The sequence below is a fragment of the Centropristis striata genome, chromosome 22 (assembly GCF_030273125.1).
Source record: "Centropristis striata isolate RG_2023a ecotype Rhode Island chromosome 22, C.striata_1.0, whole genome shotgun sequence".
NCBI lineage: Eukaryota > Metazoa > Chordata > Actinopteri > Perciformes > Serranidae > Centropristis > Centropristis striata.
The window spans coordinates 31,830,606-31,857,690 of NC_081538.1; the positions used below are offsets into that span (position 1 = coordinate 31,830,606).

The 27,085-nt window shown below is 48.2% G+C and overlaps 1 protein-coding gene across 1 annotated transcript in view; it reads right to left on the bottom strand.

The window, feature by feature from the left end:
• stab2 (stabilin 2) overlaps nucleotides 1–27,085 on the bottom strand; it is a 46,444-nt gene that overhangs the window by 12,624 nt on the left and 6,735 nt on the right. Inside the window, exons 8-45 of the mRNA XM_059325679.1 lie at nucleotides 26,559–26,755; nucleotides 26,061–26,188; nucleotides 25,840–25,970; nucleotides 22,750–22,829; nucleotides 21,932–22,081; nucleotides 21,708–21,851; nucleotides 21,576–21,638; nucleotides 20,922–21,038; nucleotides 20,362–20,415; nucleotides 19,885–19,965; nucleotides 19,265–19,417; nucleotides 18,545–18,598; nucleotides 18,372–18,473; nucleotides 17,282–17,368; nucleotides 17,054–17,165; nucleotides 15,855–16,035; nucleotides 15,640–15,733; nucleotides 13,540–13,698; nucleotides 13,265–13,360; nucleotides 12,783–12,875; nucleotides 12,658–12,705; nucleotides 12,415–12,548; nucleotides 12,226–12,328; nucleotides 12,073–12,150; nucleotides 11,594–11,683; nucleotides 11,413–11,520; nucleotides 10,532–10,663; nucleotides 9,305–9,433; nucleotides 9,139–9,201; nucleotides 7,123–7,215; nucleotides 5,169–5,364; nucleotides 4,719–4,814; nucleotides 3,611–3,665; nucleotides 3,143–3,216; nucleotides 2,940–3,065; nucleotides 1,731–1,804; nucleotides 1,571–1,642; nucleotides 141–260 (exon numbers count right to left, since the gene is read on the bottom strand). Coding sequence (XP_059181662.1) covers nucleotides 141–260; nucleotides 1,571–1,642; nucleotides 1,731–1,804; nucleotides 2,940–3,065; nucleotides 3,143–3,216; nucleotides 3,611–3,665; nucleotides 4,719–4,814; nucleotides 5,169–5,364; nucleotides 7,123–7,215; nucleotides 9,139–9,201; nucleotides 9,305–9,433; nucleotides 10,532–10,663; nucleotides 11,413–11,520; nucleotides 11,594–11,683; nucleotides 12,073–12,150; nucleotides 12,226–12,328; nucleotides 12,415–12,548; nucleotides 12,658–12,705; nucleotides 12,783–12,875; nucleotides 13,265–13,360; nucleotides 13,540–13,698; nucleotides 15,640–15,733; nucleotides 15,855–16,035; nucleotides 17,054–17,165; nucleotides 17,282–17,368; nucleotides 18,372–18,473; nucleotides 18,545–18,598; nucleotides 19,265–19,417; nucleotides 19,885–19,965; nucleotides 20,362–20,415; nucleotides 20,922–21,038; nucleotides 21,576–21,638; nucleotides 21,708–21,851; nucleotides 21,932–22,081; nucleotides 22,750–22,829; nucleotides 25,840–25,970; nucleotides 26,061–26,188; nucleotides 26,559–26,755 — 4,067 coding nt within the window. The remainder of the gene's footprint in view (nucleotides 1–140; nucleotides 261–1,570; nucleotides 1,643–1,730; nucleotides 1,805–2,939; nucleotides 3,066–3,142; nucleotides 3,217–3,610; nucleotides 3,666–4,718; nucleotides 4,815–5,168; nucleotides 5,365–7,122; nucleotides 7,216–9,138; nucleotides 9,202–9,304; nucleotides 9,434–10,531; nucleotides 10,664–11,412; nucleotides 11,521–11,593; nucleotides 11,684–12,072; nucleotides 12,151–12,225; nucleotides 12,329–12,414; nucleotides 12,549–12,657; nucleotides 12,706–12,782; nucleotides 12,876–13,264; nucleotides 13,361–13,539; nucleotides 13,699–15,639; nucleotides 15,734–15,854; nucleotides 16,036–17,053; nucleotides 17,166–17,281; nucleotides 17,369–18,371; nucleotides 18,474–18,544; nucleotides 18,599–19,264; nucleotides 19,418–19,884; nucleotides 19,966–20,361; nucleotides 20,416–20,921; nucleotides 21,039–21,575; nucleotides 21,639–21,707; nucleotides 21,852–21,931; nucleotides 22,082–22,749; nucleotides 22,830–25,839; nucleotides 25,971–26,060; nucleotides 26,189–26,558; nucleotides 26,756–27,085) is intronic.

Sequence of the window (27,085 nt, forward strand, 5' to 3'; positions counted from 1 at the left end):
CGTACAGGTGAAAAAACACACACAAAAAAACAGAAAAAAACAGAAAAACACAGAAAAAATGAGAGAAAACAAAGAAACACACAAAAATATTTTATTATTATTATATATTATATATAAATAATGTACAGGTGTGATCTTACCTTCCCCACGGTGCCTTTGCAGGTGAGCCCGTCTCCGATGAAGCTGCTGTAACAGGTGCAGATACGAACACCTGGACCCGTCATGTTACACCTGGCGAACTGATGACAGCCTCCGTTTTTCTGCAAACAGCCGCAGAACATCGTCACTGCACCTGTGTGACATCACTGCACCTGTGTGACATCACTTCACCTGTGTGACATCACTTCACCTGTGTGACATCACTTCACCTGTGTGACATCACTTCACCTGTGTGTGACATCACTGCACCTGTATGACATCACTTCACCTGTGTGACATCACTTCACCTGTGTGTGACATCACTTCACCTGTGTGACATCACTTCACCTGTGTGTGACATCACTGCACCTGTATGACATCACCGTACCTGTATGACATCACTATATGTGTGACATCACTATATAACCCCACCGGACTTGCCCCATATGATGTAAATAAGCGTTTAACCCTTTGGAGTTTGGGGCGAATTTGTCAGTTTTTGACTCAGAGACTCCAGAGGACAGAGTCCTACAGAGACCAGGATGCTCCAGAGGAGGATCCTCTGAATCCTCTGAATCCTCTGAATTTTCTTTTGCCCAAACTCCAAGGATGCATGTGTGTGTCCTCCGTGCGCCCCGACTACCCATAATGCCTTGCGGTCACCGGTCTACCGGCAGATTTTAAAAATGGCGAGCGTAGAAACAGCGACGCTGGTGGTGCAATATGAATTTAGATACATAAGAATTTTCAGTTTACACTGAATATTTACAGAACTTGTGTTCAAAGTCAAGCAAAACATAAACATAAACAAATGCCAGAATATTTAGCTAAAAGATAACTAACATCATCTTGATACATCACCAGTTAAGTTAATTAATGCGTCTCAGTCAGCTAAAGTTACTGTTAATTAATTTCTAGGCGTCAGATGATGATGTACTATGTACAAAGTATATGTAGCCATTCAGAAAGTTAAACATGTTTATTGTGTTAACAGACCAACATGACGCACAGCTGCACTCTGAAGGCTCCATTAGTGGTTCTACTAGTGAGAGGAACTTCTCTGGCCTCAGCTCTGGAGGACCAGACTCTGAAGGAAGGACCCTCGACTTTGGGATACAGCCAGACCTCATTCACCTCAGACCCGCTACAGGCAGAAGGTAAAACTGTCCAAACCTGTAGTGAGTCAGTTCAGAGTGTTGTCCAGCCAAGAGCGGGACTCGCCGCCTGCCTTCGAGTGGGCGGGGCCAGAAGCTGACAACAACCAGGATGAATACACTGACACTGTGACATCATTGATCGGCTTCTGTGAGGAAGTGTGCGTCCCTCTCCGCTCCAGGAAGTCCTACACCGATCAGCCCTGGTTCTCCCCTCAGCTGAGGAAGGAGCCTTGAACCTTGAACTATATATGTGTGACATCACTGCTTTTACTCACCTTGCGGCACAGGTTGACCATCTGACAGGTCAGTCCGTTGCCGTGGTATCCGTCGCTGCAGGCACAGGAAGTCTGAATAAAAAATAAAATAAACAATAAACACAAAAGCAGCAAACGATCGTTTATATTAAAACTTTAAAGATGAAAGTGAAGTTTTTACTTTGTTCGGCCCGACGTGGATACAGTCTGCGTTGGCGTGGCAACCGCCGTTTCCCTCCAGACACGGGTTGATTTCTGTCGGGAACACAGAAATCCTGCAGCATTCGAACACATCACAGCAATACAGACTCAAACCAGACGGACGGAGATAATTCTTTAACCCTTTGGAGTTTGGGGCTATTTTGACTCCTTTTCCTTCTAAACCACTCGTCGTTTTTTTTCAGCACAACCTCACCTCTACGACCTGATCAGTATTTTATCATTTTGACTTACTGGATCAACATTTTGAAGACAAAAGAACACACAAAAAATGACAAAAAACACACATAAAAACATAAAAAACCCCCCACAAAAACACATCTGTTCCTCTTTCAGAAACTCCAGATACTTACTGTTCATGACATCAATATTTCTCAAATATGTGTTTTTATTTTTAAGGTATATTCAGATCATGAAAACTTTCCAAAGCACTTTAAGACTTATTTTAAATTTAATTCTCAGATTCACTCTTATTCAACACGTCAGTCTTTAGATCTTCATCCTCCAAGATTTCTGACATGCAGAGGTCAATTTATTGTTCAATTTAGGGAATAAATTATGGATAAAAACCTTTTCCCATCTGGCAAAGGACTCCATCTCTGTAAAATGCTTCAAAAGATGTCTTAAAGTCCATTTAACTGCTGTTTTAAAATTCTAATTCACACACAAATATACTTTTTTAACATGTTCATCTTTGTTTTTAATTGTTTTTGTTATTGTCATTATAACTTGTTGATGTTATACATTTGTTTTTTCTATTATCAGTTTATTACTTTCTAATGAAACTTTAGGTGGAGGCTTTAAATAAATAAGCCCATCTGGGTCTTCTGCCTCTCCTGCACTTTACATTATATGTTATCTTAGTCATTTTATGTAATTCTAACTGTGCAAATAAAATAAAACCTAAAAACCTAAAACACAAAAAACCCACAAAAATGACCAAAACAGACAAAAATTAAAAAAACGCACAACAAAATACACACAAAAAACAAATAAAAAACACAAAAAGACAAAACACACCAAAAATGCACAACAAAATACAAAACACACAAAAAAAATTAAACATAAAAGATTACATGAAAATGCTGAATGCACACTGCAGAATTTGAAAATATCTGCAAAAAAAGGGAAAATAACACTTAACACGTGGTCGACAACAACTAAAACTCACCGAGACACACGAGTCCATCGCCACGGTAACCACGGTTACAGACGCACTCTCTGCGGCCTGGACGGGTCCGCTTACAGACGGCGTCCGGACTGCAGCCGCCGTTTCCCTCCAGACACGGGTCAGTGGCTGCACACAGCATCTTCATCATCACCATCATCATCACAGACATGACGTAAATAAATGTTGTTGTTTGTTGTTGTTACCTTGACAGAACGTCCCGTTTCCATGGAAACCGGCGGCGCAGAGACACTCGGCGCCGGACGCTCTGATGACACAACTGTCAACAACATCGCACACTTATTGTTTAATTCTTTATTGTTTTTATTTAACTTTATTATTATTTAACTCTGACGTCTCTTTTTTTGTTTTGTTTGTACAATCACATGTTGATAAAAGCTGCTAAGACAGATAAACAAATAAACAATTTAAAAAACCAAAAAAGAATCAATAAATGCCGTTAAATGTACCAAAAATGAAAGAATTAATTAATGATTATTTAACAAAAATACACATTTTATGTCACATTTATCAATTAATTGATTCCTCAGTTTATTTATGTATATTTTGTTGATCAATTTAAATCTTTTTTTTTTTTGTGTGATATTTTTGGGCCATTTTCAAGGCTTTTTATTTATATTTTAGTTTCATCGTGGATTCTGACGTTTACTCACTTTGCGCTGGTGTGACACTTCACTGATCCACACAACTCATCAGCTGACTCAATCTCTGCAACACACACACACACACACACACAGAATATCTTTATTTATTCATTTCTTACAGGTTTCAACAAAAAAAATTTGATTCTGAAATTGAATGATGTAATCTTAATTTAATTTTACATATAGTTAATTTTTACATACAATTTAAATATAGATTTTATTCATTAATTAACAAATAACATTATTTATTAACACAATTTATAAAGTTAATTTAGTTTTTTCCTCATAAAATAAACACTTTATTTATGTATTGTTATTTAGATATTAATGTATTTTACTCTTTTTATTGAAAATGTATATGTAGATACTAAGTCCCCACACCCAAAAGGAAAGACTCACGAGCCAAACCTGCCTGATGTTTCCTGTTTAATCTTTAAATCTCCTAGAGGTCCCATGTTTATATAGAAACACACAACTTCTGAATTAATTCCTGTAGATGTTGCTAATGGATATCTCCATTAAAGGGGGGATATGTCATAGAATTAATTTGAAGATGTATTAAAATATCAGACATATAGCAGTTTAAATATACATCAAACATGTTTTGATAAACACACAGAAACTGACCAACAGTCTCAGTCTCGTTACAGGAAACTTCTGCTTGATTGAGATTTGAACAGCTCGGATTTGGGAAATCCCAAGTGTGCTCTTATATTAAAAGTGTTTTTAATAACAGGAAGTTACAGGACGTTGATCCTTAGTGACACAGAAACAATGACACACCAACCTGCAGAGTAAAAAGAGAGAAACTGGCTGTTTCTCAGAGTTCTGACTGTTGGATGCGTCTGACACCTTTTATTATCTGAATCTGTTTTTGATTCTTGCTGAATAAATCAGCACAAGGCTGCTATTAGAATCCACCTGGTCCTCAGCTGACTGTATTTATTTATTGTTATTTACTCTGGTCGCAGCTGACTGTATTTATTTATTGTTATTTACTCTGGTCGCAGCTGACTGTATTTATTTATTGTTATTTATTGTTATTTATTGTTGTTTACTCTGGTCGCAGCTGACTGTATTTATTTATTGTTATTTATTGTTATTTATTGTTATTTACTCTGGTCGCAGCTGACTCCGCTCCAGCCGGCGTCACACTCGCAGGTCCCGTCTCCGTCCGGTCCGTCGCTGCAGCGTCCGTTCTGACAGCGACACTCTGTGGAGAACACGTCTGTGTTTATGTACGTTTGTTGTGTTTACTATAATTAAAATGCTAAAATAATATTCACCTCCTCAAACTGATAAAACGATAAAGAAAAAAAAGTCCGTAGTGATTCAAATTAGGTGAATATTTAATATTTAACTCTTGACGAGATTTTAGAAACAAAACTGACTAAATTATCCAAATGTAATATTTGTCTTTTAAATCTTGATTTTTAAGGAATCAGATGAAGTTCAAAGTTCTCTTCAGTGAGTAAATGTTTCTTACGTTTACAGTAAGATAATAATTCAGCATATTTAGTAGAACTGAGGCAGGAATGAGAGAAAGACAGTTGTTCTGGTGATCTACCCTGGTCGCAGTGGACGCCGTACTTCCCGCCCTGGCAGGTTTCGCAGGCGGTGCCGTTGAATCCGGCGTGGCAGCGACAGACTCCCGAGCCGTTCGTCCCGTCAGAACACGCTCCGTTACCGAAGCAGGGCCGATCCCCGGGGCCCGGACACGGCTCGCAGTGCTCCCCGAAGAACCCCCCGCAGCAGCTCCGCTCCTGAAACACACCATTACATCACATTACATCACATTACTTTACATTACACTACATTACATTACATTACACTACATTACATTACATTACATTACACTACATGTCATTTAGCAGACGCTTCTGTCCAAAGCGACTTACAATAAGTGATTCAACCTGATGGTACTAGACATAGACCATAGGAATCAAGTAAGTACACAACTTTAAGAGCTAACTGTCATTGCTACAGGAGTGCTAGTACACCAGACTGGTTACTGTCCCGGTCCCTTCCCCGTCCCCGTCCCCGTCCACGTCCCCGGTCCCTTCCCCGTCCCTGGTCCCTTCCCCGTCCCCGGTCCCGTCCCCGGTCCCGTCCCCGGTCCCTTCCCCTTACCCGTCCCCGGTCCCTTCCCCGTCCCCGGTCCCGGTCCCGTCCCTGGTCCCTTCCCCGTACCCGTCCCCGGTCCCTTCCCCGTCCCCGGTCCCGTCCCCAGTCCCTGGTCTCTTCCCCGTACCCGTCCCCGGTCCCTTCCCCGTCCCCGGTCCCTTCCCCGTCCCCGTCCCCGGTCCCTTCCCCGTCCCTGGTCCCTTCCCCGTCCCCGTCCCCGTCCCCGGTCCCTTCCCCATCCCTGGTCCCTTCCCCGTACCCGTCCCCGTCCCTGGTCCCTTCCCCTTACCCGTCCCCGGTCCCTTCCCCGTCCCCGGTCCCGGTCCCGTCCCTGGTCCCTTCCCCGTACCCGTCCCCGGTCCCTTCCCCGTCCCCGGTCCCGTCCCCAGTCCCTGGTCTCTTCCCCGTACCCGTCCCCGGTCCCTTCCCCGTCCCCGGTCCCTTCCCCGTCCCCGTCCCCGGTCCCTTCCCCGTCCCTGGTCCCTTCCCCGTCCCCGTCCCCGTCCCCGGTCCCTTCCCCATCCCTGGTCCCTTCCCCGTACCCGTCCCCGTCCCTGGTCCCTTCCCCGTACCCGTCCCCGGTCCCGTCCCTGGTCCCTTCCCCGTCCCCGGTCCCTTCCCCTTACCCGGTCCCGTCCCCGGTCCCTTCCCCTTACCCGGTCCCGTCCCTGGTCCCTTCCCCGTACCCGTCCCCGGTCCCTTCCCCGTCCCCGGTCCCGTCCCCAGTCCCTGGTCTCTTCCCCTTCCCCGTACCCGTCCCCGGTCCCTTCCCCGTCCCCGGTCCCTTCCCCGTCCCCGGTCCCGTCCCCAGTCCCTGGTCTCTTCCTCGTACCCGTCCCCGGTCCCTTCCCCTTCCCCGGTCCCGTCCCCAGTCCCTGGTCTCTTCCCCGTACCCGTCCCTGGTCCCTCTCCCGTACCCGTCCCCGGTCCCTTCCCCGTCCCCGGTCCCGTCCCCAGTCCCTGGTCTCTTCCCCGTACCCGTCCCCGGTCCCTTCCCCTTCCCCGTCCCCGGTCCCTTCCCCGGTCCCTTCCCCTTACCCGGTCCCGTCCTGTCCCCGGTCCCTTCCCCGTCCCCGGTCCCTTCCCCGGTCCCTTCCCCTTACCCGGTCCCGTCCTGTCCCCGGTCCCTTCCCCGTCCCTGGTCCCTTCCCCGTACCCGTCCCCGGTCCCTTCCCCGGTCCCTTCCCCGTACCCTTCCCCGTCCCCGGTCCCTTCCCCGGTCCCGTCCCCGGTCCCTTCCCCGTCCCCGGTCCCAGTCCCTTCCCCGTACCCGGTCCCTTCCCCGGACCCTTCCCCGTCCCCGGTCTCTTCCCCGTCCCCGGTCCCTTCCCCAGTCCCTTCCCCGGTCCCTTCCCCGCCCCCGGTCCCTCGCTTCCTGTCGGCGGCGGCAGACCTACGATGTTCTTCCGGAGGCAGTTGGCTTTACAGCCAATGGTGATCACACGCTCGCCCTCCAACGTCTGACTGAAGAAACATTTCCTCCACGATTTCTGCAGACGACAGAAACTTTTTAAGTTAAGTCAGCTGAAGTATTCAGATCCTTTACTGCAGTAAAAGTACTAATACCACAATGTGAAGTGCATTCCTGCATTCAAAACTTACTGAGGTAAAAGTACACAAGTATCAGCATCAAAATGTACTTAGACTGCTTTTTGGTAATTTAATGTTTCTTTTTGGTAATTTTGTGTCTTTTTTGGTAATTTAATGTCTTTTTTTGGTAATTTAATGTCACTTTTTGGTCATTTTGTGTCTCTTTTGGTAAGTCCTGCTTTTAAAAATTACTGAAGTAAAAGTACAAAAGTATCAGCATCAAAATATACTTAGACTACTTTTTGGTAATTTAATGTCTCTTTTTGGTCATTTTGTGTCTTTTTTTAGCCTGGGTATACCCAGACTGCCTTGCGCGCTCGAATTTGATTTCGAACCTCCAGGCGATCTGGAAACTAAGCGATTTTCCTAGCCCTGTTTTAGGATCCAATCACAGAGCGGGGAGGGACGGTGAGACGATGACGCGTACTACTCGGCACTTGGAAGCTTGTAGTTTTCCGGATCCAACATGGCTGCTGCAGACGCGAAACTCTCTTTAGCTGTAGACGGTGTTTTAAATAGTTTAGAGCGAAAGTTGAAAGGCGAAAGGTCTCTCGGCAGCTCCACTGTCCCCCGGCTGGTAACGAGATCACCGGTAGCGGGGCTATTAGCGCCGCACGGGCGGTTTCTGCGGCTCCTTGCGCCGAGCCGGTGAGACCGCCGGTCACCGCCGGTGATCTCGCTCCGAATCGGGGGACAGCGGAGCCCCCAGAGACCCGCAGCAGCTTGTTTATTGCCCATAAAATCAGTGGATGTGTGTGGCTGAATGACATGAGGGGGAATAAAGCGTGAAAATAAATAATCTTGCAGAAAGCGAGAACTGGAGAAGCAAAGCAGCAGCAACACTCTCTCACAGACACACACACAACAAACATCCATCTCTGTTGCTCTACTACGTCATCTGGTATAACTGATCTGATTGGCTAAGAGCTACCTACAGACGCTTTGATAGACATTCTAAGCGTCCAATAAACGGCTCCGGAGGATCGTAAACCACACCTCCTCTACGGAGAAATCCATTGAAGGTGTCCAGACCTAATCTCCAATGAGATTTGGTCTGGTGTTAGCCAGGCTAGTCTTTTTTGGTCATTTTGTGTCTTTTTTGGTAATTTATTGTCTTTTGTTGGTCTTTTTGTGTCTTTTTTTGGAAATTTAATGTTACATTTTGGTCATTTTGTGTCTCTTTTGGCAAGTCCTGCTTTTAAAACTTACTGAAGTAAAAGTACACAAGGATCAGCATCAAAATGTACTTTCAAATATATTATTAGATCATTATTATTATTTTTATTGATGCATTTATGTAAGCACATTTTAACTTTCTCAAAGTAAGGCTCATTTTAACTACTTAATATGTGGTTATGAGGTTTAATTAATTAGTCCAATCACCTAAAAAAAAGTTAAATCTCGACCTGTAAAGTAACTAAAGCCGTCAGCTAAATGTAGTGGAGTAGAAGTGTAAAGTTCCATAAAAACATGGAAATACTGGAAGTACAGTACAAGTCCTTCATAATTGTACTTAGTTACATTCCTCCACTGAGAACAGTTTAACACAGTTTACTGCAGAGAAAATGACGAGTATCTGGACATCGGACGCGACTCTGAGAACTGGAACCAGCTGATTCAGATATCTACAGGTCAGAGGGCTGAATTCAACCAAATGTTATTTAACTTGGTGACAAGATATCACAACATGTTGGAGTCATCAGGTCTCCTGGTTTCATATGATGTGAAAGCTTTAAAGCCTCGTTACGCTGTGAAATAATCTGTTTCTATCATGAAGGTTTGGACACTTAAAATATAAATAAAATAAATGAAGCCAGTCTTACGTCGGGGACGGTGTCGTTGGGACAGACTCGGCTTCGAGGGAACAAACAGTCCACACAGAATCCCTTTGGAGACAAGAGGACACGTTACCGCTCTGTTCATGTACTAATACTGCAGTAGTATTGAGTACCAGTAGTACTAGGACTGTGGTAGTGGTAGTAACTGTACCGGGACTCTGCTGTAGGTGACGTTGTCGCAGCGGTTCCTGTTGATGGTCAGAACCGCCGACAGCCCGTGAATCACTCCGTTACCGCTCAACATGTTGGACGAGTTGATCTGAGCGTCGTTCACAAACAGCTGCAGAGAAACAAACACGTCAACACGTCAACATGTCAACACAACAACACGTCAACACAACAACACAACAACACAACAACACGTCAACACAACAACACGTCAACACGTCAACATGTCAACACAACAACACGTCAACACGTCAACACGTCAACACAACAACACGTCAACACAACAACACAACAACACAACAACACGTCAACACGTCAACACAACAACACGTCAACACAGCAACACGTCAACATGTCAACACGTCAACACATCAACACGTCAACATGTCAACACAACAACACGTCAACACGTCAACACAACAACACAACAACACAACAACACGTCAACACGTCAACACAACAACACAACAACACGTCAACACGTCAACACATCAACACGTCAACACAACAACACGTCAACACGTCAACACGTCAACATGTCAACACAACAACACGTCAACACAACAACACGTCAACACGTCAACACGTCAACACATCAACACGTCAACACAACAACACGTCAACACGTCAACACGTCAACATGTCAACACAACAACACGTCAACACAACAACACGTCAACACGTCAACACAACAACACGTCAACACGTCAACACATCAACACCTCAACACCTCAACACGTCAACACAACACAACAACATGTCAACACGTCAACATGTCAACACAACAACACGTCAACACAACAACACGTCAACACGTCAACACAACAACACGTCAACACATCAACACGTCAACACGTCAACACATCGACACAACAACATGTCAATAATGTTTTTTGTCTTTCTGTGTGTTTTTTGTGTTTTTTATGTGTTTTATGTGTTTTTTGTGTGTTTTTTGTGTTTTTTATATGTGTTTTTTTGTCTTTTTGTGTGTGTTTTTTGTAATTATTTTGTGATTTTTGTAAAAAAAAAAAAAGTTTATGTTTTCGGTCTGTTTCAGTGTGTTTTCACGTCTTTTTTGTTAAAAAAAATATTTTTGTGTGTTTTTCTAATGTGTTTTTTTGTGTGTTTTTATGTGTGTTTTTTGTCATTTTTTGTGTTTTTGTTTGTGTGTGTTTTTTGTCACACTGATTCTGGGATGCTTGTGATCGACCTTTCCGTCCCGGGGGAAGATGCCGATCTGGAAGGAGAAGCCGAGCAGCGTCTGGCGGTATCCTCCGGGCGCCAGGTCGGTCTTCAGCAGGCGCTCCGACGCCACCACGTGGTAACGAGTCGTGTTCACATCCTGTTCAGTTACAAAATAAAAGCACAGAGATGTTTTCCACTGAAAGATTTTCAACTTTTATTTCAGTTTTCTTTGGAATACCTTTGTTTTTCCAGTGATGGTGGATAAAGAGAAAATAAATGTTTAAATGTTTAACTAAATGTTAAATATAAAGTGAAATCATCTGCAAAAACGGGTTTTTGTCTTTTCTTCGCCGCTCACTTCGTCTATAAGTCCATATTGAAATAAAGGGATTTTCAGATGTTTATCATTTTCATATTTTACATAAAGTTGCGTTCGAAACTTAAAGCTCTTCTGTACACTGTAAAAAAAAAAAAAAATCATAAAAAAACGGTACAAAGTCTGGCAGTAAAGAACAGTAACTTATTTTACAGATAATTTATTTATACAGATAATATACAATAAATGTCTGTAGAATTACTAAAGTTTATTACAGTAATTTGACAGTATGACTTTTTCTGCCTGACTCTTTACTGTTTTTTTTTTTTTACCATTCCTTCAAATTATATTAAATTTGAAGTTTCCTAAATTTTCCATTCAGCAACATGATTAAACATTAAGCAATTAAATAATACTGTAAACAATCTATAATGTCCCATTATATTAATTTAAAGATTTCTATTTTATTGTTAATATATGCAATAAAATACGAGACATTTCTGGATTAAACCTTCAGCTGAACTGTAAATTATATGAGTGACTAATATAAGTTTAATAAATATAATAATAAATAAGAGGAGGACTCGTACCAGGGCGCTGGCAGACGTCCTGCTGAGGTACTCGTTGATGGCGCCGTCTGTCGGAGCAAAGATGGTGAACCCATCCGCCTGTTCGATCTCCTCCGTCAGGTTATAGTCCTGAACACGACAACAGAGACTGTAAACGAACGTTCCAGATGGGGTTAAAACTCAGAACGTGTTGGTTTCTTACGATGAGATAGGATCTGAACAGAGAGAACTCGGGTCTCAGAGCCAGAGCCGCCAGCAGGCCGTCACTCAGCTTCCTGTCGGGAACCAGAACCTGCAGACAGGAAGAGGAGGAGCACCGACCCCAGCATGTCAGTATGACATGTTGGTGTCATTTCAAGAAATTAACAAGATCAATTAAAGCTGCAAACAGCGATTAACTGGCCCGAGCAGAGTGACCTGACAATTATTTGGTTCTTACCAAGATAAAAAAAAACTTTAGATTTAGAAGTGTTAGAACATTTATCTTGTTTTATACAGGTTTTATCTGACTTACTGAGGACGTCGATGTAGTGCTTTTATTTGGAAATGTGAATTGTCTGGATCATATCGACCCTCATCTTCATATCACTGTTTGATTAATCCACTTATTATTTTGACTAAACTCTAAATCCATAAGTTATTCCATTCTTTAACGTTTCTTGATTATTGTTGACTTCGCACCTTGTCGATGACGTGGATCAGCCCGTCGGTCGCGGCGATGTTGGCGGCGGTGACAGTCGCTCCGCCGACGGCTGTGAGCTGAGAGTCAAATCATCGTCACACACAGAAACTTTCTCATGGAAATCAAACTTTTCTGTCCCTCTGTGGACTCACCTCGCCCACCGTCGAGACAGGAAGTGTGGTCTTGAGGAGGGACGTCAGAGAGGACGCGGCGCTCAGGCTGGACAGCGGGACGAGTCCTGGGATCAGGTGGTTCCTGTGACGCGGGATGGACGGTTTAGACCTTCACCGTCCTAAAACATCAAATATAATCAATAATAAACTGAAGTTTGAAGCTGAAACCTGATGAGACTTGGCAGATTTCCCGTCTTTGTCCAGAAGTTTTTGTCCTCTGAAGACATTTTGGAGACAGCAGCTGTAGACGGAACCAGCAGGGTGACATTCTGGTCCGACAGAGACCAGGACAGACCCGAGTCCTGGGACACAGGGACAGACACATATCGTCTCTGAGACACGAGGACAGACACATATCGTCTCTGAGACACAAGGACAGACAGGTATGAGGACAGGATGGAGGACACTCACGGTGATCCAGGTGAAGAAGTCCGAGGCATCCGTCAGAGCCATCAGCACCTGAACACATCAGGAGGACACGTTGAGACACATTGAGACACAGTGGGACATTTGAACGACTCGTTCTGGACTCTCACCTGTTGGACGGATCCGTAACACGTCTGTCCGTCTCCGGCGTACCCGTCGTCACAGACACACGTCCACCCAGAGGACAGCAGGCGGCAGCTGGCCTGGAGACACACAACGCTTATTCTGTCCACACAGGACTCCAGAGACTCGTAAGATTTAAGAAACTTGTGAGACTCAAGAAACTTGTGAGACTCAAGAGACTCGTGAGAGGTACTTATGGGAGTTGAGACACTCAAGAGACTCATAAGAGTCATGAGATTTAAGAAACTTGTGAGACTCATGAGACTCATGAGACTCAAGAGACTCGTGAGACTCAAGAGACTCAAGAGACTCGTGAGACTCAAGAGACTCGTGAGAGGTACTTATGGGAGTTGAGACACTCAAGAGACTCATAAGTGTCATGAGATTTAAGAAACTTGTGAGACTTTTGAGACTCTGGGACTCGTGGAACCCTTAAGACTCGTGAAACTCGGGGGACTGGTACACTCACCAGGTAGTGGCAGCCTCCGGTCTGGGTCACACACTGGTTCAGGGCCTCACAGTCCTGGCCGTTCCCTTTGTACCCTGGTTTACAGGAGCAGTCGCTCTGAGAGACACCAGGACGAAGACCAGGATAGAGTTTATAGACCACAGGTTTATATGTATATATATATATATATATATATATATATATATATATATACATATAAATAGAAATAAAAAGATGTAAAATATGAAACAGTGAAAATGAATAAATCTATGTGATGATGTCACTGATGATGTCACCTGTCCAGGTCCCACGTAGATGCAGGTGGCGTTGTCATGGCAACCGCCTCTGTCTGGCCCGGCACAGGCGTTGATTGGCCGACACTCGTCTCCGTCCTGAGTCCAGCCGCTCAGACACTCACAGCTGTGAGAGCCCGGACCCCTCTTCACACACTTAGCCTGCACACACACACACACACACACACACACACACACACACACACACAAACATACACACACGGTGTGATTTTAACCCTTTAAATCATTTCCCTTCTCCTGATATATAATATATATCAAGCCCGAGCTTGTTACTGACAAGCCCCAGAAGTCGCCAAGGTCGTTAAAAAGCCGCCCGGCAACAAGACGCCAGGGTTGGATGAGATTCTCCCTGAGATGCTGAAGGCTCTGGACACTGTCCGCATACTCGGCACAACGTCAAACCCGCCAGGGTTGCCCCTTGTCTCCGATTCTGTTCCTGGTCTTCATGGATCTCAAGGCTCAGCCGGGGGAGGAAGGGATCCGGTTTAGTGACCTTAGAATTACATCTCTGCTTTTTGCAGATGATGTGGTTCTTTTTAATTTGGCTTCATCAAGCCGGGACCTCCAGCACTCACTGGGGCGGTTTGCAGCCGAGTGCGAATCGGTTGGGATGAGAGTCAGCACCTCCAAGTCTGAGGCCATGGTTCTCTGGGTGAAAACGGTGGACTGCCCCCTCTGGGTGGAGAGAGGTGCTGCCCCCTCTGGGTGGAGAGAGGTACTGCCCCCTCTGGGTGGAAATGGATGAATGGTATATAATAACTAGAAAATTTCCTCTGGGGAAATTCTGAAAGGGCCACGGGGGCTACTGCCGGTGTGTGTACACTATGATGAGATTCTTCAGAGATTTCAAACTATGCCCTTTAACCTCAAAATGTGTGTGTGTGTGTGTGTGTGTGTGTGTGTGTGTGAGTGTGTGAAACGTGTATCTGGAGGAGTGTGTGTGTAGCAAAAGTCGCATAAAGTTACCTGTGTGTGTGTGCGTGCTTACGCGCATGTGTATGTGTGTGTATCTGTAACTGTAATCACATCAAAGATCAAAGCAATCAACTGAATTAACTGCCACCTGTTAATGAAAGAGTGAAAGCAGAGGTGGACAGACTGGAATTTCTGGCCTCGAACAGAAAGCATTTTTGGCAAAACCATAATACCTATCATTGATCCGATTTCACTTTGAGCGTCCTGAGTTCTTCCTGAACGTCTACATATGTTTTTTTTTTCAGAAAAATGAAAAATAGCTTTGTTAGAGCGATCTAAAAAAACTGTTCCATCTCCCTTTTTCAGAAATCTTCCTGCGTTTTTAATATGGGAGCCAATGAGGCTGTTGGTGGTGTTGGTGGATCATCTGTGCGTCCTACGCCCAAACTATAACTCTGACAGCTTTACCAGAGTATTGTGAGGGAGAAGACTAATTTTCCTACGTTTCTATGTATAAATTATTTCTGTAGAGTGGAATTTGCGGCCGGGAGCGCAGTTTTCAAATTTATTTTTTGACAGTTTTTTCTCTCCCTCTACACTCTGGCGATGACATCACACACTGTGACACGAACATTCCGTGCAATACACACCCATTATAATCTCAGAATTTCTCCAAAAATGATCATGGTCATTGAACAGGGATTGATAAAAAACTATATGACCTATCGAAACGTGGATTAATACACCGATACACAAGACTTGTGTCTACTGTTTAAAGTTTAAATGGAGTCTCTAGGTGAAATTATGCCGGAGAAGTAGACGTTTAAAAATCTACAATTATTGTTCTTTTTTCGCTCATTTTTTTTCGGCCGTCCCATTAATTTCAATGCAAAATTTTGTCGCGAAAAATTCGTATTCTGTAGAGAAAAGTAATGGCACACCGATCCCGATCAAACCGCACGTTTTGATATATAATTTGTCCTGCAACTCTTCAAGTTGTAGGACTAGTAGCGGGACGAAATTGCATCCGGAAGAGGAAGAAGAAGAAATCCACAGTATAACAGTAGTGCAGCACTGGTCCCTACAGATATTGCTGGATGGGACCAGTGCTCGGTGCCCCGTGGCCCTAATAATAATAATAATAATAATAATGTTGAACTGACTCACGTTCAGGCTGCAGCCGCCACGGAGGGGCGGAGCACACGGGTCGGTCTCCACACAGGTGATCCCGTCGCCTCGGTAACCAGGTTTACACACACATCTGCACACACACACCCACTGAATGGTTTTAACCTGGACATCCGTGAGGACATTGAACTGAGCAGCGTTTAGGTGAGAACAGACAAGAACAGGTGAAGACAGACGAGGACAGGCGGGCTCACCTGGCGGCGCCGGGGCTGAAGTCACAGTCTGCGTGTGCGTGACAGAACTGGACGTTGACGCCGCACGGCGCCGTCCGCCGCTCGCAGAACCGACCGGTGAACCCCGGGAGACACGAGTCCACCTTACAGCGACCGTCTGAGTCCGGACGGTTATCACACTGGCCATGGACACAGGGACACGCTGGGGACAGACAGGTGAGGACAGACAGGAACAGGTGAGGACAGACAGGAACAGGTGAGGACGGACAGGAACAGGTGAGGACAGACAGGAACAGGTGAGGACAGACAGGAACAGGTGAGGACGGACAGGAACAGGTGAGGACAGACAGGAACAGGTGAGGACGGACAGGAACAGGTGAGGACAGACAGGAACAGGTGAGGACAGACAGGAACAGGTGAGGACGGACAGGAACAGGTGAGGACAGACAGGAACAGGTGAGGACAGACAGGAACAGGTGAGGACGGACAGGAACAGGTGAGGACAGACAGGAACAGGTGAGGACAGACAGGTGAGGACAGACAGGAACAGGTGAGGACGGACAGGAACAGGTGAGGACAGACAGGAACAGGTGAGGACAGACAGGAACAGGTGAGGACAGACAGGAACAGGTGAGGACGGACAGGAACAGGTGAGGACGGACAGGAACAGTTGAGGACAGACAGGAACAGGTGAGGACAGACAGGAACAGGTGAGGACAGACAGGAACAGGTGAGGACGGACAGGAACAGGTGAGGACAGACAGGAACAGGTGAGGACAGACAGGTGAGGACAGACAGGAACAGGTGAGGACGGACAGGAACAGGTGAGGACAGACAGGAACAGGTGAGGACAGACAGGAACAGGTGAGGACGGAGAGGAACAGGTGAGGACAGACAGGTGAGGACAGACAGGAACAGGTGAGGACGGACAGGAACAGGTGACGACAGACAGGTGAGGACAGACAGGAACAGGTGAGGACAGACAGGAACAGGTGAGGACAGACAGGAACAGGTGAGGACGGACAGACAGGTGAGGACAGACAGGAACAGGTGAGGACAGACAGGAACAGGTGAGGACAGACAGGTGAGGACAGACAGGAACAGGTGAGGACAGACAGGAACAGGTGAGGACAGAGAGGAACAGGTGAGGACGGACAGGTGAGGATAGACAGGTGAGGTCAGGTGACATCATCAGACCCAGTGTGATGTCACAGACTCACCTGTGTCACAGCTGGGCCCGTGCCGGTTGGGGGAGGAGCAATACTGACAGCGAGCTCCGCTGAAGTTCGAGTCGCAGACACATGATCCGTTTCCTGAGATTCCCTCCGAACACTGAAACACAAACACAAAACTAAAATCCTCCAGAGGAACTCTCCGTCTGACCCCACCCCTAGCCCGCCCCTGACCCCGCCCCCACCCACGCCCTGACTACCTGGCGGCGGTCTCACCTGGCCGTGTCCGGAGCAGGGGGTCTCGAAATCTCCGGGACAGGGACTGCAGTCCGGACCGTAGAACCCTTTACAGCAGGCCGGAGTCTGAAACACAAACAAACATTTCATTCTTTCTGCCTCTTTCAGACTCTCAGACGACGGAGAATAAGGGTCGAGTATTAAAAATAATAAATATATGGACCAAGAGGAGGTGGGGATTTAGAGAAAAAAGTAGCAGATTTATGAGATTAAAAGTGGCAAATATAGGAGAAAAAAGTGGCAAATTTATGAGGAAAAAGTGGAAAATCTATGAGAAAAAAAGCAAATTTATGACAGAAAAGTAGCAAATCTACAAGAAAAAAATAGGAGATTTGAGAGATAAAGTGGCAAATCTATGAGAAAAAATTTAGCAAATCTATGAGAAAGAAAGCAGATTTATGAGAAAAAAAGTAGCAGATTAAAATTGGCAAATTATGAGAAAAATGTGCCAAATCTACATGAAAAAAAGCTGATTTATGAGGTAAAAGTGGCAAATATAGGAGAAAAAAGTAGCAGATTCATGAGAAAGAAGTAGTGTCTAAGAGTCTAAGAGAAATAAGTGGCAGATTTATGAGAAAAAAGTGGCCAATCTATGAGAAAAAAGTGGCCAATCTATGAGAAAAAAGTGGCAGATCTATGAGAAAAAAGTGGTAAATCTATGAGACAAAAGTGGCAAATCTACCAGAAAAAAGTGGCAAATTTATGAGGAAAAAGTGGAAAATCTATGAGAAAAAAAGCAAATTTATGACAGAAAAGTAGCAAATCTACAAGAAAAAATAGCAGATTTAAGAGATAAAGTGGCCAATCTATGAGAAAAAAGTGGTAAATCTATGAGACAAAAGTGGCAAATCTACCAGAAAAAAAAGGCAAATTTATGAGGGGCCGGCAGTACAACACTAAAGACTTATCAGGTTAGCTTTTTCTTGTAGATTTGCCACTTTTTCCTCATAAATTTGCTATTTTTTTCCAGAAATTTGACCCCCCTCCCCCAGGTCCATCTATATTTTGTTTCCTACTCAGCCCTGCTACGCCGCCGCTGACGTCTGATAATAACGGCGAGGGGTTTTACCGTGACGGTGGTGTTGCAGAGCGGCGAGCAGCCTTTGGTCGGGATGGCCAGGAGCGACTTGCCGATGGCCAGAGTGTAAACACAGCCGAAGGACACGGAGCCCTGATGGACATAAAGACGAGCGTCAGGTTTCAGATCCTGAATAAAAGCAGACTGAGGACGTGAAGTCTCACCGTGAAAACTCCAGACGGACACTTAGTCACCCGAGGGCAGCTGTCACATTTACCCTGCAACAACAAAACACAGATCCATCAAATAAATATACTAATATATTATATATATACTCACTTAAACATAAAAATTATAAGTTTATTTGATAAAGACATTATTATCTAGATAGTGATAACTTTAAAAAAAAAGTGAGATAAAATGAAATTAAGACTAAAATATGACATTTCTTTATAATATTAATATTGGTACCGAGGTTCTGGTGTTTATTTGTTTATTTGTGGTATTTTTGTTTTTCTATTAATCTTCTTGTTTGATCTGTTTAATTAAATTGTTTTAGCTCGTAACTTTCTTCTGTTTTCTATAAAAAATAGTTTTCAGTTGGTCTTGTTGAGTTTGTTGTAAATTTTTCTTCGATCTTTTCTGTGAATAAAATCTGAACTCCCAGGACCTGATCAAGGACGGGACCAGGACGGGACCAGGACCTGATCAGGGACGGGACCCAGGATCAGGGATGGAACAAGTCCTGGTTCCGTCCCTGATCAGGGACGGGATCTGGACGGGATCCGGACCAGAACCAACTGGGGTTTAATTGTTATTCTTTCTGCAGTGAAGTTTCCGACCTGCTTGTTGTCAAACATAAATCCAACTGAAATGTTTTTCTAGTTTTTGAGACTAAACCTGTTTTTGTGTTTCAGGACCGAGCGAGTCGGAGAGACGCTCACCTTGACGATCTTGTTCTCCGTGATGTCACACCTGCTGGGCAGCACGGGTTGGATGGTGGGCGGAGTCAGGACGCCGTCCAACACGTACAGGCGACCGTTTTTAGCTTCCACGGCCGCCTCCAACACCGCCGCGCCGTCCACGAAGATCTGCCCCTGATCCACAAAACACACGTTATAAATATGAAGCACGAAGACAGAAAAAGTGGGAAATCTATAAGACAAAAGTAGATTTATGAGATAAAAGTGGCAAATCTACAAGAAAAAGACGCAGAATCATGAGATTAAAAGTGACAAATATAGAAGGAAAAAAAGCTGATTTATGAGAAAAAGTGGCAAATATATGAGACAAAGTGGCAGATTTACGAAAAAAAGTGGCAAATCTACAAGAAAAAAAGCAGATTCATGGGTTTAAAAGTGGCAAATCTATGAGAAAAAAGTGGTTTTAATATGAATTTATCCAGATATTATAAATTCAACAATCTGTTCACAAAGGAAATCTTTCAGACTTTAATCTGTAAAATGAAATCTGGAGCTTCAGAAGAGAAGCATCTTAGAGCAGCTTAGATCTCGTTTAGAGTTTTGGGATTAGAAACTGAAAGTCTGAAGAGATCCAAACTCACATTCTCCGTCACGTTGATGCTCAGAACCTGATTAGCCATCGTCACGATTCTGGGACTGGAGACGGCGTTAAAGACCTCCAGCTGCAAACATGACCAGGACCAGGACCAGGACCAGGATCAGGATCAGGATCAGAATCAGGACCAGGACCAGGACCAGGACCAGGATCAGGTTCAGAATCAGGACCAGGACCAGGACCAGGATCAGGATCAGAATCAGGACCAGGACCAGGACCAGGATCAGGATCAGGACCAGGACCAGGACCAGGATCAGGATCAGAATCAGGACCAGGATCAGGTTCAGAATCAGGACCAGGACCAGGATCAGAGACATGATCAGGATGAGTGTCAGGAACATGATCAGAACCAGGAGCATGAGCAGAAACAGGATCAGGACAAGGATCAGGATCAGGACAAGATTCAGAATCAGGATCAGGACCAGGAACAGATGTGATCATATAAAACCTGTTGAGGACTCACCGCGGTGGATCGGACCACATGGTTCCTGAGCAGCTCCACCAGCTTCACCCGACCCTGAAGGTCAGAGAGAGAAGAGAGTGAGAGTGTGTGTGTGTGAGTGTGTGTGTGAGTGTGTGTGTGTGTGTGTGTGTGTGTGTGTGTGTGTGTGTGTGTGTGTGTGTCTGCGGGACAATCAGTCCCTTCACCTCCATCAACACTTTCTAAAGAAAAACTCTCCAGTTTAACCGAGGATAGAGCTGAGGCCAGAGAAAACCCGGCAGGACGATTGTGTGTGTGTGTGTGTGTGTGTGTGTGTGTGTGTCTGTCTGTCTGTCTGTCTGTCTGTCTGTGTGTGTGTGTGTGTGTGTCTGTGTGTGTGTGTGTGTGTGTGTGTGTGTGTGAGTGTGTGTGTCTGTGTGTGTGTGTGTGTGTGTGTGTCTGTCTGTCTGTCTGTCTGTGTGTGTGTGTGTGTGTGTGTCTGTGTGTGTGTGTGTCTGTCTGTCTGTCTGTGTGTGTGTGTGAGTGTGTGTGTCTGTGTGTGTGTGAGTGTGTGTGTGTGTGTGTGTGTCTGTGTTCCTCACCTGCGCTGTGCTCAGGTACTGCAGGTGACCTTCCTTCATGGCGTCGAAGGCGGAGCTTGTGGGAGCGAACAGTGTGAGGGGACCGGGCAGGTCCAGGACGGAGAGCAGGTCGGCCTTCTGCTCACAGACAATCAGACTTTAAAGAATCTATAGATACCGTTTATATCTGATCACCTCATGGTGACAAATCTACGAGGAAAAAGTAGCAAATCTACAAGAAAAGTAGCAGATTTATGAGATTAAAAGTGACAAATCTACGAGAAATAAGTGGCAAATCTATGAGAAAAGTAGCAGATTTATGAGAAAAAAGTCGTAAATCTATGACAAAAAAGTAGCAGATTTACGAGAAAAAAGTGGCAAATCTACGAGAGAAAAAAGCAGATTTATGAGAAAAAAGTAGCAGATTTATGAGAAAAAAGTAGCAGATTTATGAGAAAAAAATAGCAGATTTATGAGAAAAAAGTGGCAAATCTAGGAGAAAATGGTATATAAGTCAAACTGTTCATCAGGACAAGGACCAGAGACAGAGACAGACAAAGGGACGATAAATTATTGTCCCAGCCAACAGGAAGAATAAGGAAAAGTTTCACAATAAGAGTGAGATGAGGTGGTCTTAGGATCACCTGGAGGTTTAAAAGGTGAAACCGTACGAACCTCTAATAAAGAGCGGAACTTGTCAAACTTCCCGTAGTCGGAGACGATCTTCATCAGGTTCTCCTGAGGAACACACAAAGGTTAATGGACGAGTCCTCACAGAGACATGCTGTCTTTGGGAGGACGTCTCACCTGGGGGTCTCCCTCCACGGTGGGGGACACGCTGTCCATCAGCTTGTTGATGATGTGGATCATCCCGTTGGACGCCACCACGTCCGCCTGCACCACCGCGCCGCGCTTCCTGCTGCCGTGGATACGGATCTTGGTCTGCGAGTCCTGGAGGACGGTTGGAAGACGTCTTAATGTTTGGACACGTGGACGTCATGAAGAAGAAGACGTGAACGTGTCCCTCTCACCCCTTCTGACGTGTCCGTCTCTGCAGACTTCCCAGTCAGCGTGTAGAAGACGTCCGTCTTCTTCAGAGTGGCAAACGGCATCACACCTGCAACCAGGTGGAGTTTACACAGGTACCTCGCTTTGGACGCGTCCGCCGTCAGGGTCCTCACCTGGACAGACAGACAGGGGGACAGACAGACAGGGGGACAGAGAGACAGACAGGGGGACAGACAGGGGACAGAGAGACAGACAGGGGGACAGACAGAGGGACAGAGAGGGGGACAGAGAGACAGACAGGGAGACAGAGAGACAGAGAGAGAGACAGACAGGGGACAGACAGGGGGACAGACAGAGGGACAGAGAGGGGGACAGAGAGACAGACAGGGGGACAGAGAGACAGAGAGAGAGACAGATAGGGGGACAGAGAGACAGACAGGGGGACAGACAGGGGACAGAGAGACAGACAGGGGGACAGACAGAGGGACAGAGAGGGGGACAGAGAGACAGACAGAGAGACAGACAGGGGACAGACAGGGGGACAGAGAGACAGACAGGGGGACAGACAGACAGACAGAGACAGACAGGGGGACAGAGAGACAGACAGGGAGACAGAGAGACAGACAGAGAGACAGAGAGACAGACAGGGGGACAGACAGAGAGACAGACAGGGGACAGACAGAGAGACAGACAGGGGGACAGGGGGACAGACAGACAGACAGACAGACAGACAGACAGACAGACAGACAGACAGACAGACAGACAGACAGTAAAATATTGTCCCAGCCAACAGGAAGAATAAGGACAAGTTTCAAAATAAGAGTGAGATGAGGTTCCTTACTGAAGTCCCTCTGAAGCCTTTATTGGTGGGGACGAACAGAGTGAAGGGACCAAGGTTCTTCAGAGACCACGAGACAGAACCTGAAACACACAAGCACACTCAGTGTCCCTGAAACCTGAACCCCAGGGACGTCTTAGGGGAGGTCTTAGGGGGAGGTCTGAGGGGGAGGTCTGAGGGGGAGGTCTGAGGGGAGGTCTGAGGGGAGGTCTGAGGGGAGGTCTGAGGGGGAGGTCTGAGGGGAGGTCTGAGGGGAGGTCTGAGGGGGAGGTCTGAGGGGGAGGTCTGAGGGGAGGTCTGAGGGGAGGTCTGAGGGGGAGGTCTGAGGGGGAGGTCTGAGGGGAGGTCTGAGGGGAGGTCTGAGGGGGAGGTCTGAGGGGAGGTCTGAGGGGAGGTCTGAGGGGGAGGTCTGAGGGGGAGGTCTGAGGGGGAGGTCTGAGGGGAGGTCTGAGGGGGAGGTCTGAGGGGAGGTCTGAGGGGGAGGTCTGAGGGGAGGTCTGAGGGGAGGTCTGAGGGGGAGGTCTGAGGGGGAGGTCTGAGGGGAGGTCTGAGGGGGAGGTCTGAGGGGAGGTCTGAGGGGAGGTCTGGGGGGAGGTCTGAGGGGGAGGTCTGAGGGGAGGTCTGAGGGGACGTCTTAGGGGAGGTCTGAGGGGGAGGGGGTCTGAGGAGGAGGTCTGAGGGGAGGTCTGAGGGGGAGGTCTGAGGGGAGGTCTGGGGGGAGGTCTGAGGGGGAGGTCTGAGGGGGAGGTCTGAGGGTAGGTCTGAGGGAGGTCTGGGGGGTAGGTCTGAGGGGAGGTCTGAGGGGAGGTCTGAGGGGACGTCTTAGGGAGGTCTGAGGGGGAGGGGTCTGAGGAGGAGGTCTGAGGGGAGGTCTGAGGGGAGGTCTGAGGGGAGAGGTCTGAGGGGAGGTCTTAGGGGAGGTCTGAGGGGGAGGTCTGAGGGGAGGTCTGAGGGGGAGGTCTGAGGGGAGGTCTGAGGGGAGGTCTGGGGGGAGGTCTGAGGGGGAGGTCTGAGGGGGAGGTCTGAGGGGGAGGTCTGAGGGGGAGGTCTGAGGGGAGGTCTGAGGGGGAGGTCTGAGGGGAGGTCTGAGGGGGAGGTCTGAGGGGAGGTCTGAGGGGGAGGTCTGAGGGGAGGTCTGAGGGGAGGTCTGAGGGGGAGGTCTGAGGGGGAGGTCTGAGGGGAGGTCTGAGGGGGAGGTCTGAGGGGAGGTCTGAGGGGGAGGTCTGAGGGGGAGGTCTGAGGGGAGGTCTGAGGGGGAGGTCTGAGGGGAGGTCTAGGGGAGGTCTGGGGGGAGGTCTGAGGGGGAGGTCTGAGGGGAGGTCTGAGGGGACGTCTTAGGGGAGGTCTGAGGGGGAGGGGGTCTGAGGAGGAGGTCTGAGGGGAGGTCTGAGGGGGAGGTCTGAGGGGAGGTCTGGGGGGAGGTCTGAGGGGGAGGTCTGAGGGGGAGGTCTGAGGGTAGGTCTGAGGGGAGGTCTGGGGGGTAGGTCTGAGGGGAGGTCTGAGGGGAGGTCTGAGGGGACGTCTTAGGGGAGGTCTGAGGGGGAGGGGTCTGAGGAGGAGGTCTGAGGGGAGGTCTGAGGGGAGGTCTGAGGGGAGAGGTCTGAGGGGAGGTCTTAGGGGAGGTCTGAGGGGGAGGTCTGAGGGGAGGTCTGAGGGGGAGGTCTGAGGGGAGGTCTGAGGGGAGGTCTGGGGGGAGGTCTGAGGGGGAGGTCTGAGGGGAGGTCTGAGGGGAGAGGTCTGAGGGGAGGTCTGAGGGGACGTCTTAGGGGAGGTCTGAGGGGGAGGTCTGAGGGGAGGTCTGAGGGGAGGTCTGGGGGGGAGGTCTGAGGGGGAGGTCTGAGGGTAGGTCTGAGGGGAGGTCTGGGGGGGAGGTCTGAGGGGGAGGTCTGAGGGGAGGTCTGGGGGGGAGGTCTGAGGGGAGGTCTGAGGGGGAGGGGGTCTGAGGAGGAGGTCTGAGGGGGAGGGGGTCTGAGGAGGAGGTCTGAGGGGAGGTCTGAGGGGGAGGGGGTCTGAGGAGGAGGTCTGAGGGGAGGTCTGAGGGGGAGGTCTGAGGGGGAGGGGGTCTGAGGAGGAGGTCTGAGGGGGAGGGGGTCTGAGGAGGAGGTCTGAGGGGAGGTCTGAGGAGGAGGTCTGAGGGGAGGTCTGAGGGGAGGTCTGAGGGGGAGGGGGTCTGAGGAGGAGGTCTGAGGGGGAGGGGGTCTGAGGAGGAGGTCTGAGGGGAGGTCTGGGGGGGAGGTCTGAGGGGGAGGTCTGAGGGGAGGTCTGGGGGGGAGGTCTGAGGGGAGGTCTGGGGGGGAGGTCTGGGGGGGAGGTCTGAGGGGGAGGTCTGAGGGGAGGTCTGGGGGGGAGGTCTGAGGGGAGGTCTGGGGGGGAGGTCTGAGGGGGAGGTCTGAGGGGAGGTCTGAGGGTAGGTCTGAGGGGAGGTCTGGGGGGGAGGTCTGAGGGGGAGGTCTGGGGGGGAGGTCTGAGGGGGAGGTCTGAGGGGAGGTCTGGGGGGGAGGTCTGGGGGGGAGGTCTGAGGGGAGGTCTGGGGGGGAGGTCTGGGGGGGAGGTCTGGGGGGGAGGTCTGGGGGGGAGGTCTGAGGGGAGGTCTGACTCGGGGGACGGACTAGAGGTCTCGGTACCGACTCGGGGGACGGACTAGAGGTGTCGGTACCGACTCGGGGACGGACTAGAGGTCTCGGTACCGACTCGGGGGACGGACTAGAGGTCTCGGTACCGACTCGGGGGACGGACTAGAGGTCTCGGTACCGACTCGGGGGACGGACTAGAGGTGTCGGTACCGACTCGGGGACGGACTAGAGGTCTCGGTACCGACTCGGGGGACGGACTAGAGGTGTCGGTACCGACTCGGGGACGGACTAGAGGTCTCGGTACCGACTCGGGGACGGACTAGATGTCTCGGTACCGACTCGGGGACGGACTAGGGGTCTCGGTACCGACTCGGGGACGGACTAGAGGTCTCGGTACCGACTCGGGGACAGATTAGAGGTCTCGGTACCGACTCGGGGGACGGACTAGAGGTCTCGGTACCGACTCGGGGACGGACTAGAGATCTCGTACCGACTCGGGGACGGACTAGAGGTCTCGTACCCAGCAGGGTGATGGCGCTGCTCAGCTGTCCGCTCCACGTCCCTCCTGGCTCGTTCAGGACGTTGAGACGCTCCATGATGTCCCCGTAACACACCAGACCATTACCCACGAAGCCCTGGAGACACGTACACCTGGGACAGGAGGACACGCTAGAGACTCAGCACCCAGAGGACAGACAGACAGACAGACAGACAGACAGACAGACAGGTGAGGACACTGACTGGACTCGTCCCGGGGACACCGTGCTGCAGTTGGCGTTCTGGTGGCAGGAGTCCGTCCTGCAGACGTCCTTCATGCTGCAGCCGCCGGACGGCAGACGCTCAAAACCAGGAAGACACTCACAGTGAGACTGGAGGACAGACAGGTCAGAGACAGACAGGTCAGAGACAGACAGGTCACAGACAGACAGACAGGCAGACAGACAGACAGACAGACAGACAGACAGACAGACAGACAGGCAGACAGACAGACAGACAGACAGGCAGACAGACAGACAGACAGACAGACAGACAGACAGACAGGTCAGGGACAGACAGACAGGTCAGGGACAGACAGACAGGCAGACAGACAGACAGACAGACAGACAGACAGACAGACAGACAGGTCAGAGACAGACAGACAGGTCAGGGACAGACAGACAGGCAGACAGACAGACAGACAGGCAGACAGACAGTCAGGCAGACAGACAGACAGACAGGCAGGCAGACAGACAGGCGTACCTTCCCCGGCTGGTCGTAGATGCACCGTGAGGACTCGGGGGGACAGCCTCCCTGTCTCGTCTGACACGGGTCCACCGCCACGCAGACCCGTCCGTCCCCGATGTAACCTTGGTGACAGGCACACAGGTGCTGGTTGGGCCCGGTGTGGACGCAGGACGCCTGGACATGACACACCTGCTGGAGACACGGGTTGATGGCTGAGGACAGACAGCAGAGACAGTTACTGCAGGTTATTGATTATCAGATTTAATCTGTCAACCATTGGACCCTTTGAAATGACCTGGTTTATGAATTAATTTGTCCTAAAACGTGATCTGATCTTCATCTAAGTCCTGATTATAGACAAACACAACGTGATTAACCTAATACCACATAAACTGTTACAATATTTCATGTTCTGAAGTGAACCCTTTGACTAAAAAAAGACGCACAATGACCAAAAAACCCCCAAAACAACAAAAAAGATGCAAAATAGCCCAAAAAGACGCAAAATAACCAATAAAGACGCAAAATAACAAACAAAAAAA